The following is a 16405-nucleotide window of genomic DNA, read 5'->3' as shown; positions in this document are numbered from 1 at the left end:
GCGCCCACAGTCACCCGAGCCCAGCTCCTGCGCCCCCTTGGCCGCCCGCCGGCGTTACTCAGCGCTGAGGAGCCCGTCAGCGCCCCGGCGCGCACGCCGGCCGGCTGGAGCGGGCGCCAGGCAGCAGCTGCTCGGAGCGGACGGCGCGGAGCTCGGCTGCCGGCCTGGCAGTGGCGGCGGGCGGCGCCGGGGGGGGCCGGGCTGCTCCCGGGAGCTGTGAGTGGCCGCTGGAGGGGGAGGGGCGGGGTTTGTAGGCGGGGCGAGAGAAGAGCCGAGCGGCTCCCCTCCGGGGCTGCTCCGCAGTCAGCGCAGAGAGGCTCCGGAGGCGCCAGGCGGCATCGCTAAGCGCGGACGCACCCAGGACCCTGCCGCTGCGCCCCCTCCCCTCCGCCCTGCCTCCAGCGGACCCCCGCCTCCCCGCGCGCAGCTGCCGCTCCGCTCCCGGGGCAGCTGCGATGCGCCTCGTCCAGAGCATGTGCACCATCGCCGAGTACCCCCAGGCCGGCAGCGCCAGCGGAGACGGCTGCAGCGGGGGCGCCTCCGGCCGCCCCCGCCTCATCAAGATCGCGGTGGTGGGAGCCAGCGGCGTGGGCAAAACCGGTGAGTGTTGCCCGCTTAGCCCCGGCTGGTGGGATCGGCCGGCCCGCCACGAGGGGAGCAGCGCGGCACGGCCGGGCCGGCTTCGCGGGGATGGGCGATCGCCTGGGGCAGCTCAGCGTGGCGAGAGGCAGGGCGCCGGGCTCTCTGCTGCCAGGCGCAGCCCGGGGGCCGGGCGAGCTGCGAAGCAGCTGCCTCGCGTGCCCCACTCACCTCTCATCCCCCCACCTCCACTAGGGTACCCGCTTGAAACTGACCCTCTCCTGCGACCCTCCCTCCCAGCCTCTGGGGAGCATCTGAGCTGCGGGAGGGTCCTCTGTGCAGACATCCCAGGAGGAGAGGTTTGGGGTTTGTTTTTTTTTAACCGGCTTTTTCTTTGGTCAATTGCAGCCCTGGTGGTGAGATTCCTCACAAAACGCTTCATCGGAGACTATGAGCGAAACGCAGGTAAGGAGCCAGCATGTCCGGGCGGCTTGTTTCTAGGGCACAGCGGCGATCATGCTGCGCGGTGGTGCACGGATACAGCTTAATAGCCCCTTGCAATTTCAGCCGAAGTCGTCAGGACATAGATTCCATTTAGCAAATGTAATTTGTGCTTTGAAGAGTGAAAATCTAAAACCTTTCCCCCAATAAACACCAAAGATCTGCCTGGCTAACTGTAGCATCCAGGGGACATTCACCATTTTATTAGGAAAGCAAAAACTATTCTTGCACTGTAGTTTGCTGAACCCTGGCTAAAAGCAGACTATGAACTTCTATTCCTCCTGCTATAGAACTAAGGCAACAAATACCTCCGAGACATTGTGGTAGAGACATATCACTTCAAAATCTGGAGCCCACATAGACTTGAAATTCATCCAACCGAAAGAGAAAATATTTGTTCCAGTGCAGAACCCCTAATTGTCAAGAAAACTGATTTCTTGTAATAAATTTGGTTGGTTTTTGCTGCTAATTAAAATTGTCCTGTTCTCTTGGAAGGTGTAATCAGTCCCAAGTCTTTTATAAAATTAAAGAACTGAAAATGTGCAAGCAAGTCAATGCAAAACTAACTCCTACGGGTTCTGATAACATCACAAAACCACTACAACCTTCCCTCTGTCATTCTGTTAAAGCTGTCAGTCGCTTACTGCAGTTGCTTACAGTGAACATATCAGTGGTGTGGCTAGCGATAAAATGCTTCTTAGTCCTGTGCTTTTAAGTGCAGCCGTTTATTCCCTCCTCCCCCAGGCAATTTTTGTGTCTGTTCTTATAGCTGTGACTATATTTGTAACAAAATGTTGTTGTTATTGTTAGGTAACCTTTATAGTAGACAGATCCAAATCGATGGAGAGATGCTTGCTATTCAAGTGCAAGATACACCAGGGGTTCAGGTGAGCTAGACATTAATGCATCTCTTAAAATAAACTTTAATCTTTATATCTTCTTTTGCCAGATGAGCTGTTCAACTATCAATATTTCTAGAAAATGTTTTACTATCCCTTTTAGTATCAAGTGTTTTGAATAGCAGAACTGGTAACCTGGTTTATAAACAGTCAAAGCTTGATGTACTACATGTATATAGTGCATTGACAGTAAAAGACAACAACCTACTATTTCAATTAATCTTTTGTACTCTTGGAGACACAAGCAGTCTTGTATGGGAAGGCTGATTTATCCAATACAGATTTACATTCTAATGTGTTAGGAACACAGGCTATGAAGAAGGAACATTTTATTTTTGTGCCAACAAGAAATGCATTGGAAAAAACTTGGAAGGAAAAATTTCATTACTACAGCCTAATAAACTTTAAAGTTTCACAAATGTGCACAATAAAAATTAAACACCACAGTATTGTGGCTGCATTCAGTAAGATTTGTTATGACAATCTTGTATTATGGAAAGTTTGAATGTGTAGACGGAGTAATACTGGATTTTGCCTTTTTGAACTGGGCAGCTCTCCAGGTTTAAATGCTTCCAGCTCATATCTTTGCTTCCCCAGACTTACTGTCTAGCCAGTTAATTTCCCATTCTGTGGAACTACAAAGCTTTTCTCTGCATGCAGAACTACTCAGGTCAATTTTTCACTGGAGTGTGGCAAACTCCAGTGTTATTTATTCCAGATTTCTGCAGCTGGATCAACATATGTTACAAAGGTGCAAAAATATATATATATATTAGCTTTATTTACAGCATGAAATACAAATCTATCATAATATAAAATGCATTTAGCATTACAGGCTTTAAATGAAAGATTATTTTTTTCTGTCATAACTATCTAATTTAAAACAATTCCTCTTTCTCAGATTCATGAACACAGTCCAGACTGTAATGAACAGTTGAACCGATGTATTCGATGGGCAGATGCTGTTGTGATTGTCTTCTCCATCACAGATTATAAGAGCTATGAACTACTTAGTCACCTTCACCAGCAAGTTCGACAGTTACATCCCGGAAACAGAGTCCCTGTTGTTGTTGTAGCAAACAAAGCCGATCTTGTACATATTAAAGAGGTGGAGCCACAGCATGGACTTCAATTGGCAAACATGCTGGGTTGTACTTTTTATGAAGTGTCTGTCAGTGAGAACTACAATGATGTTTTCAATGCCTTCCATGTCCTGTGTAAAGAAGTTAGTAAACAACAAATAACTAGCACCCCTGAGAAGAGAAGAACCTCTCTTATCCCAAGGCCAAAGTCACCAAACATGCAGGATCTGAAGAGAAGGTTTAAGCAAGCTTTGTCTGCTAAAGTGAGGACTGTCACTTCTGTCTGAAAGCAAAGCTAAGTGGGGGTTTTGTCTTCTCAACCTGTTGTTACAAAGTTCCAACTTTGGAACGTCAAAACACTGGCATTATGGAGTCCAAGGCGGTATGAAAGGTGGTTCAGAAGTTCTTTTGAACTACTGTAGAAATAAACGATTGCTTAAAGGTGGAACCATCAGTGAGGCTCCTTAAGTGGTTCTAGCAAGTGAGTGATAGAACATCTACCTTCATTTTAAAACCAAACTTCTAGTAATTGAAAGCAACCCACAAAACATCCGTCTTGCTTTCCTAGGATGGGACACAGTTGGTTTGATGTACAACCACATCACTTAACATCACTTAAGTTTAGTGACCAAAAAAAACCCCAAAAACCCTGAACTGCAGCTTACTTTTATTGGAAATAACTATTTGAGTCTTACAGTTGTATGCTTGTTTTTGGTATTGGATGAAGGACAGCATTTGTGTACCATGTATTCTGAAGTACAAATGAGCTTGTTTTGAAAAATCAGTATAAAATGAGTGGCTGTGACTGGGTCTCATGACTGTAAACAATGCTACACTATTTTTACTCATACATTATTACTGATGGTTTGACCAGAAGTTTTGTACACAGAAATATTGTGCACAAGGACTAAGTGTATTTTACCATTACCAGTAACTTGTTTTTTTTACTGTCTGAAAAATAGTCTAGATTAATTTTAAAATATGCTCATCTGTTACACTACTGCAGCTTTTCAGATACGAGCCCTGTGATGGCATGATGGTTCTTGGTAACTGCACGGTGCAAAACCTTTTCCATTTCCCTCCAGCCCCATTGTGTGTAGTAGGCATGGAAACAACTCACTTTGTCAATTCAGCATTGTATGATGGCTTTAGGCAGTGAAGCTGGTTGGATCTTTCTTAGCTGAGCCATTTCTCTCCAAGTTAAATGGGATATTCACCTTTAAGCACACATAGCAGACGTATGCATTTTTACATTGAGCCAATGAGGTTGGAGAATATAGGCTAAAGGCCTTAAACAAATGCACTTTAAAAAGCCACTTGTGCTTTTGCTTGAACTGTAACTTATTTATTTTATGTACAATAACTCCTTATGTGGAGCAGACTTTTCACTCCGGCAGTCTGTTTCAGCATTAAAAATTTTTTTGAACTGCATATTTTCTCATGTAGCATTTTTGTTTTAAAAACAGAATTGAAAACAAGCAATGAACTCTGGGGACAAAGCATTGCTTTATAAGTATTTATTTTTCTCACAATTGCCTGTATGTTATATACTAACTACTCTTTAAAATCAATAGGCAGAAATATGAATTAAATCCTCCTTCTTTCCATGTTTTTATATATTCAAGTCTTATGGGCACAGGAACCTTAGGTACTGGGGGAAGTACTCAGAACCTTTTATGTACCATATATAATGTCCCTTGATGCAATTATGCAGACAAAAATCAAGGCCTTTCAATCTAGGGTTCAGCTCCATTCCCCCCTGTTCTGACATAAAATCCTAATAACGGACCAGTGGGGGGTGAGGTTTGATGTTACTTAGATATAAACTTATTCGTGAGCTAAACACTACTACTTTCAACCTGTCTCTTAGAAACTAAGTATTACCTGCACTGCAATTTGCTTAGCAATAAAGATGATGCACGGAAGAATTAAAGTGAACTTGATCTCTGTATTAAAGTAGATTGGCACAAACCTCTTGACTTTCTTCCATTCACATAGAAAACTAGATTGCAGAGACATACTGATTGGAGCAAATAGCACCTAGAGCCCAACTTTTTCACACAATAATAATGGGGAAACACTAATTCTTGAGAAAAAATGTGGCTGTGGCTGATCTCCTAACCACAGACTACCACATAGACCCAGCCAGCTGGCTTAGACAATAGACCCGGAAATATTTGGCCTTCTTAAAATGGGTTACAGTTGTCCCAGGCCAACCCCCAATAGCCTCTAGCACTAGGTTTCAGTGTCCTGAGACGACACCTTCCTTTTCACCCAAGAAAAGGACAGTAACCACTTGCCCCAAATTCATTTCCAGTTGATTACAAAATGTCACCTGAAAGAAGACTATCCTGCCCGAGGATGCTACTAGTCATTGCTTGGCTGTCACCTGGACAGTGTTTGCTTGCAGCCAACCTTCCAACCCAAGCAGATGGAAAGTGCTGTAGTCAATATGTGAAAGGCCAATTACTGGCAGTCACTAAGCTCCCAATCCCTCTCCCCTCCCCACCCCCGACCTATGGCATCCCCACCTAATGCCAAGCTAAACTATATCATCTTCCACCCATCAACTGCAATAGGGGAGTTGCTTCCTCACCACACCTGCTGCGGTAATGTGCAAATATACCAGCCTGGCCAGAAGGCTCACAGACTGCAACCTAATCTAGTCTCATTTGAGCTTCACTAGTTGTTTTAATGCAGATGTGTCAACTAAATCATTCTCACCCAAGTGACTAATACCCATGTCAGACGGGACAAAGTACCTCTTGCAAGCCAAAACGAGGGCCGGTGTCGGGGGTTGCGAGTGCCCTGCCTTTGCCATGCTGCTAAATTGGAGTGGTGCTGGTATGGCAAAAGGGGATTATGGTATGGAAAAATGATGAGGGGCTGTTCAACACTATGCATTATCAACCCATTGGTTATCCAGACCACTGCTCTCTCTGAGCCGCAAAGCCGCTCTCTCCACCCCCACACTCGTTTCTCTACAACAACTAATATAGGGAAGCATTCCAAAAACAGTTGGTCTCTTATACTATCGTTTGACCTACCCACTTCTTTGGCCATCAGCCTACACAGCCACGTGCAACATTCAATCCTCTGCTGCAGTGGAGAATGACAGTGTCCCTCACCTTGGAGATGAGGTTTGCCTGATGAAGCAGAGGTATCTTTGAGCTGCGCCTGCTGGTAGATGACTGGAGGGAACTTGAAGGCCCTTGAATCCTGTTGCGTAAGGAGGGCAGCGGGGGCGAAGGGGAGGGGGGGAAGGAAAAGTTTCCACCAAGAGATGAGCAACAGACACCTGGATATCTTGTTTCTGCAAAAAATCTGCATACTAGCCATAGAGCCTCCTGCCAGTTCACAGCAGGCTCCACGCAGGACCCGGTTCCCAGCCATAGCTCTCGCTACCACACCCTCCCTCAGAAATACAACAAAAATCATACTCATCCCCCCCGCCTCCCGCCCCCAAAGGAGGGGGCACAGCCACCATCCTCCTTTCCAAAATCATCCCTACAGGCCCGTTTGGCCTTGAACAGCAGCCAATCACCTTTGTCACCTTTCAGCCCCTGGCTGCCTGACTGCTCTCCCTGCTGCTGCAGTGTAATGCTCTAGCCCGCTGTTGCATTTTGCCATGGCAAACTGGCTAGGAAGGACCCCTGAAAGGTGGGTATAGAAAATTAGGCACCACCCCTGTATAGGGACTGGTGGAATCACAGGAGCTGTGGGAACCTCCAACACCAAAGCCTACCTAAGCCCCAACCCTGGCTGGTTTGCTCTACAGTAAAATAACTCATGCATCATGTCCTCAAATTACCATGTCAGGGGCCTGAGAGCTAAGGATGAGAGGAAGGAACCGCCACGACTGCAATAGCATCTTAGGACTGGTGACCCAAGACAACCTGTGCCCGCCAATAGTGAGGGGTGGGGAGGAGGCAGAGTGAGGGCAGTGGCTTTAGCAGATGAGTGTGAGTATGCTCAGTACAAGTCAAGCAGCAACCCGGGGAGTGGGAGGAAACATGACCTGCATGCCCCCCCTGTGTCACTTCTGTTGGTGACCACTTCCCTGAGGGGTGGATGGCTTTCTGTGGAGGAGCCTAGAATCTCTTGGGGCTGTTGAAAGACTCGGGGAAGGGCCATAGGATGTGGAGGAAATGCTGGCCACGCAGAGTGGGCACGTGACTCTGAGTGCCCCTTTTTGGTTATGTTGCCTTTGTGTGTGTTGGGTGGGAAGTGGGGGAAGAGCAATAGAATGCATCTAATAAAGGTGAGGGGTAGGTGTGTAGGAAAAAACCAGGAAGATGAGTAGATTTTGTAATCTTTGCTTTATTCTTAAGTAATTTCCAAAACATCTATATTCTTATAAGGTAAACCGTGCAGAAGAAGAAGAAACGTAACAACAGAGAATGGCTGTTTGCTGTCATTTCTCTAAGTTGCTCAGTCAAAAAGACTTCATAAGCTTTTAGCATTACATATGTGTTTTGTTTGATATGTTACTTTCCCATCAAATACAGTGGAATGTAACATTGTATTATATTCATCATCTAAATCTGTTTCCATAAAGGCAACTTTGCCCATGCTTCAGTCTAACTGTTATAATCAGGCTTTTGTTCCTTTCTGGCGACGGAAGTGCACCATTAAAACAAAATTAAGACTTCAGAAAAAGGTTACATTTAACAGAACTTAAACTAGCTAGTGATCAAAGGTTAAAGAACTAGTTTCTATTTAACCTAGTCTCTGGGCATAATAAAGAATGCTAAAATAGGAGAACTTCACTCTATATAGAAAGAGGACCTAAAAATGTGCCCTAATCTCCCAGTATAGAATGTAGTTTTAGCATCCCTGGCATGAACCAAGTGGAAAAATACACTGCATCTTTGTGGCTCCACTGTTTTATGCTGCATTTTTATAAAGCTCAGTGCTGAATAAGGATTCCAACTGTAACCAATTATGTTTTTCTTCTCCAAAGATTAAAGCAAAATTAAAAAAAAAAAGTTACATAACTTAGACAGTTTGCCTTGTTAAAGGCTGTTGCATAATCATACATTAAAATCAAAAGCTCTTCCTACACATATTATTCAGAAATACAACTTTAAAAGATTGTTCTACTTTTGGAATCTTAATTTTTTTTGCAAATGGGGATATGTTATTTATTTGATGTGCTGAGAACAGCATTCTTCTAGGATTAATAAAGTGAAACATCTAATCATCTCAGTCCACATGTTCTCCAGTGTGAAATCATGCAGAGGAGAATGTCATCAAAGAAAGTGACTTTTTCTTATGGGTCTATGACTGGGGCAAACAAAAGAAGAATCCAGGGATCTGCAGGAGAGCCAGTACATGGCTCACCAGCTTGATTATGGTGAGATTCTCCATCCATGCTTTCCTCTGCCTCTACCCTATCAGCAGTAAAGCCGTCAGTGGGCTTATAGCTATTCTACTGCTGACAATCCAGTTCATTTCATGGCATCTCCCTGGGGTTAGGATCAGACTGCGCAGAAGGAGTTAAACACTAAATAAGGCACACAGGTTTTGCAGGGAAACTAAACAGGCTGGGGCTAGATACTGCTACTGTTACTCCCACTTTACATTACAAGGAATCCCACTGAAATCAGTGGGACTACTCACAGTGGAAAGTACTACTCAATGAGAGTAAGGTGGAAGATTCTGGCTCTTTGCACCTGTTCCACAATTAGCCCCTTTTCTGGGGAACTATGACAGGCAGCCATCATTCTCCTCTGTGCGATGCAGTGGGAGGGCCCATGTTAGCACACAGGGGATTTAGCATAGCAGTGCAATATCATTCAGCAGGGAGGAGCTGAGTGTTAGCTTGACATTACTGAACAAATCAATGATTTTTCAATCCATTCAAGTCCCCTTGCAGCCAGCTATCAAATCACTTGATTCAGTTTTCAATTACAGTCACAATTAGTTTTTAGAGCATTTGATTTTTGGAAGCATATTGGAAAAGATGACAGGCCAGAGGGTGGTATTTCCAGTGAAGGCTAATCACTTATCTTCCCAGCAGATCTGCAGTCTTCAGATGCCTATGTCTGGTTGTAGATGGTCTGTTGCAAATAACAACTCAAGAATGTTAAGTGGCGTCAGGAGTGTTGAGGAGAGCACAATTACCTGAAGACAGAAATAAAAAATACAATTAGGGGACTAATCTTGTTTGCAATCAGAACAAGATCTCTAAACATATACCTTCACTTACAGAACAACAGAGGAGTTATCAGTGTCTTATGCTCACTGTGAGGTGGCAATACAGCTTGTCCAATGCTATCACCTGCTCAGCTAATAATTATAGCTGAACCCATCTTTATTGAGAGCATAACAGCATTTATTGTCCCACTCCTAATGCATTGTAGTTTGACTCATTCTACCCACACCCTACCAGGGTAGCACAGTGATTGTTATGACTCCCATTGTGTTTACTTGTGAAATATGAGTTGATCAACCAGCAGTTTCCCCTGCCACCGCACTAATTTTTGTCAACAAGTGACTCCAAATCGCAGCTGTTTCTTCTTTGTTTAGGCTGAGGTGGAAATTACAGAGAGCATTGGCTGCCTGCTGTGGCTAGTCAATGAAATACAGTCAACATTCAAAAACTTGCCATTTGAAATAAGCAGCATGGTATTCCAACCAGCAGGATCGCGGTTCAACCAAGGACACAGTTTGGATTATCTTTATTACTCTTTTCATAAGGAGAAAATAGGTCCTTAATGAAAGGCAGCATCACCCACTATTAGAACTGGTCAAAACCATTCTTTTTCCATTGATAACCAAAAGTGTTTGGTGGAAACTTGTTGGTTCTGACACAGTATTCATTGGGAAGGTTTCTCAAGTGCAGGAAGGAATTTTTGGTCAGAGCCAGAGGTGGAGGAAAGCCAATTGGAAGCTTGTATTCTGTCTGATTCAGAGTAAGGATTTCAACCTGGGTCCTCCCAAATCCCAGACAAGTGACCTAACCACCAAGCTTTAGAGTCAGCCTCTCTCTCTCTGGCCCAATCAATATTTAATTTTTTACATAAGATGGAACAGTGCCCACATCCAGCATTTGGAACAAAAACTTCAAAACCTAAATTTTTTTCACAAAGCAGAATTGTTGTTTTCTGGCCATCCTTTTCTTTTCATCCTTTTAGCAGCACAGCATCACAAATTGATTTTTGTACACAATATATATTTGTGTATGTTTTTTCTTCCCCAAATGACAGTGGGCATGCAGGTCTCTAGCTAGATTTTACTAAGTTCCCAATCTTGCAGATCTAATGGAGTGTAGGGCTTACTACCATTAGAGCCAATGGGGCTACTTAGTATGATAAGCACTACTCTAATCAGTGTTTGTAAGATCAGGCCCAAAGATTACAAACAGGACGAACTGGAGAGGAGGGTTGTACTAGACTCTTGTAAAAATGAACTCGCTTTCTCAATGTAAGATTAAAGGTTTATAATTCAGAAAAATCCAAAATGAGGAAACATCAATTATGGCAACTGTAATTTAAATGCCAACAACACTGTGTATGTACCTATGTTCTTTTAGTAATTGATCAAATTGTGCACACTCTACATCTGAGGTAAAAAGCATCAAGCATAAATATGTTATATGAATATTCAAACATTTCAGGTGATTTAAAAAAAAGATACTAAATATCAAAGACCCCAGATCTCAGTAGTACTACACTTAAGCTTCCCACACTTTCTTTTCTTTTCATCTTCTCTTTAAATAAGGAAAAGAATCCGGCGTTAAATTACTACACTTTCTTTTGTGCTAAGAACCTCCTGTGCTCTCCCATACAAACTAGAGCAAACCGACACTGATTATTTCTTCTAATTTCCCACTGCTTAACACCATCTCTGTAATTTGCAGGTGCCAAAGGCTGCCACTTTCCTATTTATATTGTGGAGGAATCAGAGCACAGTACAGTGTGTGCACTGATCTTCCTATGTACTCAGCTTAATTCTAGGAATATGAAGTGATGTATTACTTATGTTTTTTATACATGAATCAACAGGCCAAACAACAACCAGCACTCACAGAAAAAAGCAATTTCATCTTGATAGTATTATCACTAAATTAGCAGGGTAGATGTGCAATTGATACAATGAGTCTGCACAAACGAGAGTGATGATTGTAACTTATTCTGAAGTAAGACGACATCTTAATGCCTTCCATCCATGCACACTGATACCAATAGGGGTTTCAGATGCGGATGGAGGACAGCATGCGGTCCTCTGTTTCTATGGAGAGCAGATGATCCAATCTTTTGTACAACTCACTATAAAATAAATGTCCAGGCAAGTCTCTTTAGGAGATAAATTTCCTTTGCAGATCCTCCCCCAGCTTATATTTGTGTCCTTGTCTGTGACACCTTCACTGAGGGATACATTTCCTCATGACAGCCACCATAAAGTGGCCAGAGGGTCATTCCATGATCCACTGCACTGTAATGAGAAGCGCACAGTAAACAAAGAGAAGGGTAGGAAAAGGTCTGTGTAAAAAATGAAGAGAACTGTGAAACAGAAGCCAATTATTTGGCAAATTAATCATCCCACAATGAAAACACCCCATGCGATGGTAGTTGGTAATCTTGGATACCCCAGATACCTGGCTTGCAAGGAGACACGAGGAGGCTGAATGCAGAAACTGTGAAGTTTCGGACTACACTGCTCAGACAATACAATGCAAGCAGCAAAACTGGTGAAAACACAGTACACTGGGTGAAATTACCTGGGCAAAACTTCCATTGACTTCAGTGGGGCCTGGATTTCACCTAATATTTCAGAGCTGCTAAAGAACACAAATCAGTGACACCCACATGGTTGCCAGGGGTGATGATAACTTTACTTCATAAATAACCATACTGTTTTACAGCATTTCATGTAAGGCACTTTTGAGACCTTGCAGAAATAATCTGGACCAGTAAAAGTAAATCACTTAAACTGAATATGAATAAACTGGGCATGCCTTTATATTTTTGTTCTCATCTGTGTCACTGTTCCATCAGTAGAGTTGGAATACAGTAAACAAGATGCAGCGCTGTCACGTGCCACCATTATCGGCTGTAGATGAGATCTCTGGAGCTTGTGTGCATGCATGCATGAATATATTGGTATGTGTTCAAACACCTGACGTGGCACAAGGGGGGGTTAAAACATCCACTTCTTCCTCTTTCCTCCTCTTTAGTTTTTTAATTATTTTTTTAAAAGTTATTCTCCTCCTTTCTTGTTAGTTCAGTTGTTTCTGCCTCTTCTCAATTTAGATGCTTCTATAAATATTGATTCATTACAACTATGGGGTGGTATCTGCAAGGAAGAGGTAGGTAGAGCTATTCAGCTCCATCCTAAAAGAAACGATGCCTGAAACACACAATTCTGTTTTGTGTCTCACAATGAGAAGAGATGAACCAAATGTCCCCTTATGTACACTAAAATATGTATTTGTTCATGTGGCTAAAAACATATGTTTCCAATCTCCAGACTTAATTTTCATTTGCCTAAACTCCAAACAACTGCTGGAGCAATCAGTGGGAAAACTGATCTGCTGAAAGGTTTTCTGTTGTTGTTTTATAAAATTCTTTACTTTCACATCCACAGTTCAACTCCAATTTAAAAGAAGCACCAATAATTGATACAAATGTCAGTGTTTTGTGTAAGTGGAGTGGAACAGCGAGGCCTATGTTTTCATCCTGCCCTGATGTCTGAAACTGATCGCATGAACATCACAAAAACAGCTCTGTTAAACACTGGCTTGCGGTAGATGAATGCCTGGCTCTTTGAAAAGAGAGTAATCCCAAACAGGTGGCACATATTCACAGCTGAACTGTAGAAATCCAGGTAAATCCAACTAACTCAGACACTTTTATATGTGAGACTCAAACAACCATTTCTTTTCTTCCTTTTTTCCCCTCAGGACTTTCCCCTAAAGCCCTTTAGCTCCTAATGTAACAATTTCATACAAAGGCAAGTGGCAATAAAAGCTGCATCAACTCTAAATTCTTTGGGAATCTGCCTCAAAGGGTGACCTCCCACCAGGGTCAACCAAAGCAAAGCAACACCAAATTCCATGTCACCACTGTCAAAACTCAATCCCTTTTAGAAAGTTAGCCAAAAGCATCCTTGCATAGTTTTACACCATCTCCCTCATTAACTCTATACTTATCTTTCAAGCTATATTAATATATTTAGAGTCTGGATTAAGTTGTCCATCAGTATGTCACAATTCAGTCCCTGTTCTAGATAGCAAAGAATTTGGTTCAATGTGTTCAGGAGATAAGTGAGAAGCTAATTGGAGAGAAACATGTTATCAGATGAAAAAGTGTTCTTGGAAAGGGCATTTAATCTTATAATAACTCAAAGATGCTGTTAAAGCGAGGAAAACATGCTCTCAAGCCAGGGGCTGCTCTGCCTTGGTTGGCTCCACTTTGCTAAAAACTTTTCATTAGTCAGAACTGTATTCTGCAGGAATTAAAATAAGAGACTTTACATCCAGCCCTTGGAACAAGACTGACAGCTGGTTATGGATTGGTTTCTCGGAATCCCTCTTGCAGCTTTAAGGATCAATATCTGTACCTGCTCCATCCAGGAGAAATCCAGCTGTTCCCATACACCTTCCTCCAAATTCACAATTATTAATATCTTAGACCTGCCAGAAATGACCCCCGTCCCCAACTCCACTGGGATGACAATGAGTGCAGCCAGGAGCTGCTGCCAGAGAATGAAAGCGGCAGGGACCAGTCAGGGACTTTTTTATCTCCCTTCCCAGGAAACCCCACCACCAGGAGCTACCTCAGAGGCAGACAGTGTGCCCAGGAACAGCAGGCCTTCAGACGCTTTCCCACAATTTCCTCTTCCCCTTAACTGACAGAAGCCAGAGTTCTTTTGGAGGGTGTGCGGGATGAATGAATGGCACCTTGGTGCCAGGAGCATCTGGACAGAAGAGAGGAGATGGGGCAGGGGAGGAGGTTGGTTTGGAGAAATAAATCTGGAGGGAATGCAACTAATATTTGACAGGTTGCCTATGTGGTTGTTTATAGACTTTGTCTGTCTTGTTTATTCAGTTGCAAACTCTTGGAGCAAGGCATATCTTTTACTCCGAGGGCCAGGATGGGAACCAGGTTGTCAGCTTGACCGCAGAACACTGAACTGCAGTAGGGAGGAGAGGGATTTTAACCTAGGAGGCTGGAGCAAACTCTTACAGCAAATGCCCTGGGATCTGATGCCCATACAAAGCAGCTAGGATCTTGGTTTTTAAGGTCTCATCCCAACTCTCACTCAGTAAAGAGTAAAGAAACCATTTATTCGGTACAGAAGGATGAAAGGCTAAGTTAGCCCCACAAGGATTCAATCTTGTTGCTGCAGGGAGTCGTAGTAACTCAAACCTGACGGTGAGAAGTTGGCCCTGCCTACGGCAGATCATACAATGGCGTGTTTCTGCCTCAGTTTCCTCTTAAAATGCACCTAGACAAAGGCACATTGTCTCTCTTAGCAGCAAATTCAAACCCTTTTAGTAATATAAAGTGTTATAGTCCGCAGATGCCTCCTAGTAAAGACAGTTCTTCTCAAAACTCCAGTGTAAAACAATGTTACAATACAGCAGCTCTTCAACTGCAGTCAAGGGTCACCATTCCAGGTCAGCCACCTGAGAATCATTAACCACTCTGTCCCAGTCCCTTTAGCCCATTACAGGACACCCCCTTCTCCAGGCCTTCTATCCAAGAGTTTCTAGACCCACTTCTCTACCACAAGTTTTCTTCTGAAGCACCCAGTCAGGTTTCCCACAACAGAACTCAGCTCAGTGTTCCATTCAGCCAGGCCTCTCTGCCTGAGAGTCCTGCCCCAGCCCAGGGCATGTCCCTCCAGGACCAAATCTTTGTTCTGGGCTCAGCTTCCTGCAGCTTTCCAGTCAGGCCTGCTGTAAGAGGGCTTCTCACACAGTGTTCCACTCTGCCAGACTCTACCTATGATCCTGCCCCTGGTTCTGAGATCCGCCCTCCAGGATCAACACTCTTCTTTTGGGTTTATCTGCTCCTAATCAGGCTGGTTCTTCTCTTCTTCCTAGAAGCATCTGTACAAGTTCTCCTCTAACTCATTGGGGGTCCCCAGCTTTGGGCAGTTCTCATCATCAACCTTTTGCTCTACCTTGGGGCTCTTTGTAGCAGCTCGCTGCTGCCGCTGTCAGGGACTCTCCTTTCCTCCTCAGGCAGCTCTCACCTGATCTTCTCTCTCTCTCTCAGGCAACTCTGCCTCACTAGGTCTCTTTCCCATAGGTCCCAGGCACCATCTTTTAAGCCCAGTTAGGAGACAGCTGAGCAGTCACAGGTGCACTGGCCTTTTCCCTCTTAAAGAGTTAGTATCACCCTGTGACATTGACACATAGGCCTCTAACACCATCCCTTTCCGCCTCTGAGGCCTTTAATCCCAGCCATTTTCGTTCTGACTGAGGAAAACTGAACATTTTGGAAAGAACAATCATTTATGGCTTCGCTTTGTGGGATCAATGCTTGCAGTTCAATGTGTGTGTGCAGATTTCCAAGCAAATGCTTATTCACAGAAAATTGCATGTGCAAATTCTGAAGCTTTACTGAAGTTCCTTTGGAATGATCTGGGCCTCATTGAGCCTAGTGCATACAACAAACTTTAAATAACTGCATCTGAAAGTTGCTTGCCTGCAGATGTTTCACAACAGAGACCTGTCACCATTATTATCCTTATTATGATGTCACGGTGTCTGTTCAGTACCATGGCAGTAGTATTCAGCACTATAAACAACATTTTGTTTGTTACTCTTCTTTTGTCCTTGCTCAGATAGAAATCACAGTCCTTAACATACCTGGATACTGGGTTTGTGTGCTGATATTAGGTCCCTCACCATTCTGACCTCAGAGACCGTCACTCCACCAACCATATAGAAGATCAGGAGAGGATGATCACGAGGGTGGGGACGACTCACCTATAAAACAACAAAAATCATTATTCATATGGTTTCAATTTATTCTGAAACACAAGTGCCCTTCACTGCAAAATCGCACTATCAACAGCATGTTGCACTGACTATTATGACTGGTCAAGATAGAGTATTGAAGGATTAAGAGGAAACCCGGAAATTAATTTTTAAAATACTGGTTTCTATGGAAGTTGGATAGAAAATTAAAGGGATGCTGTCAGGTTAAATTTAAATCACTGGAATGATATTCAGGTGTGGTGTATTCACAGGTCCTACTGAGGTCAAAGGGAGTTGCATGGACTCAGCAGATCCGAAAATCAGGCCAATGATTTTCAATGGATCTAATGTGTTTACACCTATTATCTTATATTGTGAAATCTGAATTACAAATGTCTAATGTGCTT

General features: G+C 43.6%; 2 protein-coding genes across 3 annotated transcripts in view; one reads left to right on the top strand and one right to left on the bottom strand.

The window, feature by feature from the left end:
* Positions 1-315: 315 nt before the first annotated feature.
* On the top strand, positions 316-4492 carry RASL11B (RAS like family 11 member B). The gene is made up of 4 exons (XM_067531270.1): positions 316-600; positions 988-1044; positions 1891-1967; positions 2881-4492. The coding sequence occupies exons 1-4, from the start codon at positions 456-458 to the stop codon at positions 3346-3348; spliced, it is 747 nt and encodes a 248-aa protein (XP_067387371.1). The 5' UTR covers positions 316-455; the 3' UTR covers positions 3349-4492.
* Positions 4493-7361: 2869 nt separating this feature from the next.
* SCFD2 (sec1 family domain containing 2) overlaps positions 7362-16405 on the bottom strand; it is a 303157-nt gene continuing 294113 nt past the window's right edge. Inside the window, exons 8-10 of one of the 2 annotated variants that reach the window (XM_067531266.1) lie at positions 15888-16007; positions 13844-13984; positions 7362-9187 (exon numbers count right to left, since the gene is read on the bottom strand). In XM_067531266.1, coding sequence (XP_067387367.1) covers positions 9095-9187; positions 13844-13984; positions 15888-16007 — 354 coding nt within the window. In that variant the 3' untranslated portion in view covers positions 7362-9094. The remainder of the gene's footprint in view (positions 9188-13843; positions 13985-15887; positions 16008-16405) is intronic. The other variant, XM_067531267.1, reaches the window with a different exon arrangement.

This window comes from Emydura macquarii, unplaced genomic scaffold, assembly GCF_026122565.2.
Source record: "Emydura macquarii macquarii isolate MOO-44397 ecotype Brisbane River unplaced genomic scaffold, CSIRO-AGI_Emac_v2 contig_3128, whole genome shotgun sequence".
NCBI lineage: Eukaryota > Metazoa > Chordata > Testudines > Chelidae > Emydura > Emydura macquarii.
The sequence above is the reverse complement of the archived record's forward strand: the minus strand, read 5'-3'. Positions and strand labels throughout refer to the sequence as shown.

Bases quoted from the DNA above. Each gene is read 5' to 3' on its own strand.
- RASL11B (XM_067531270.1), top strand. From the start codon at position 456: ATGCGCCTCGTCCAGAGCATGTGCACCATCGCCGAGTACCCCCAGGCC. The intron at 601-987 runs GTGAGTGTTGCC...GGTCAATTGCAG, and splicing joins CAGCGGCGTGGGCAAAACCG to CCCTGGTGGTGAGATTCCTC. The intron at 1,968-2,880 runs GTGAGCTAGACA...CCTCTTTCTCAG, and splicing joins AAGATACACCAGGGGTTCAG to ATTCATGAACACAGTCCAGA.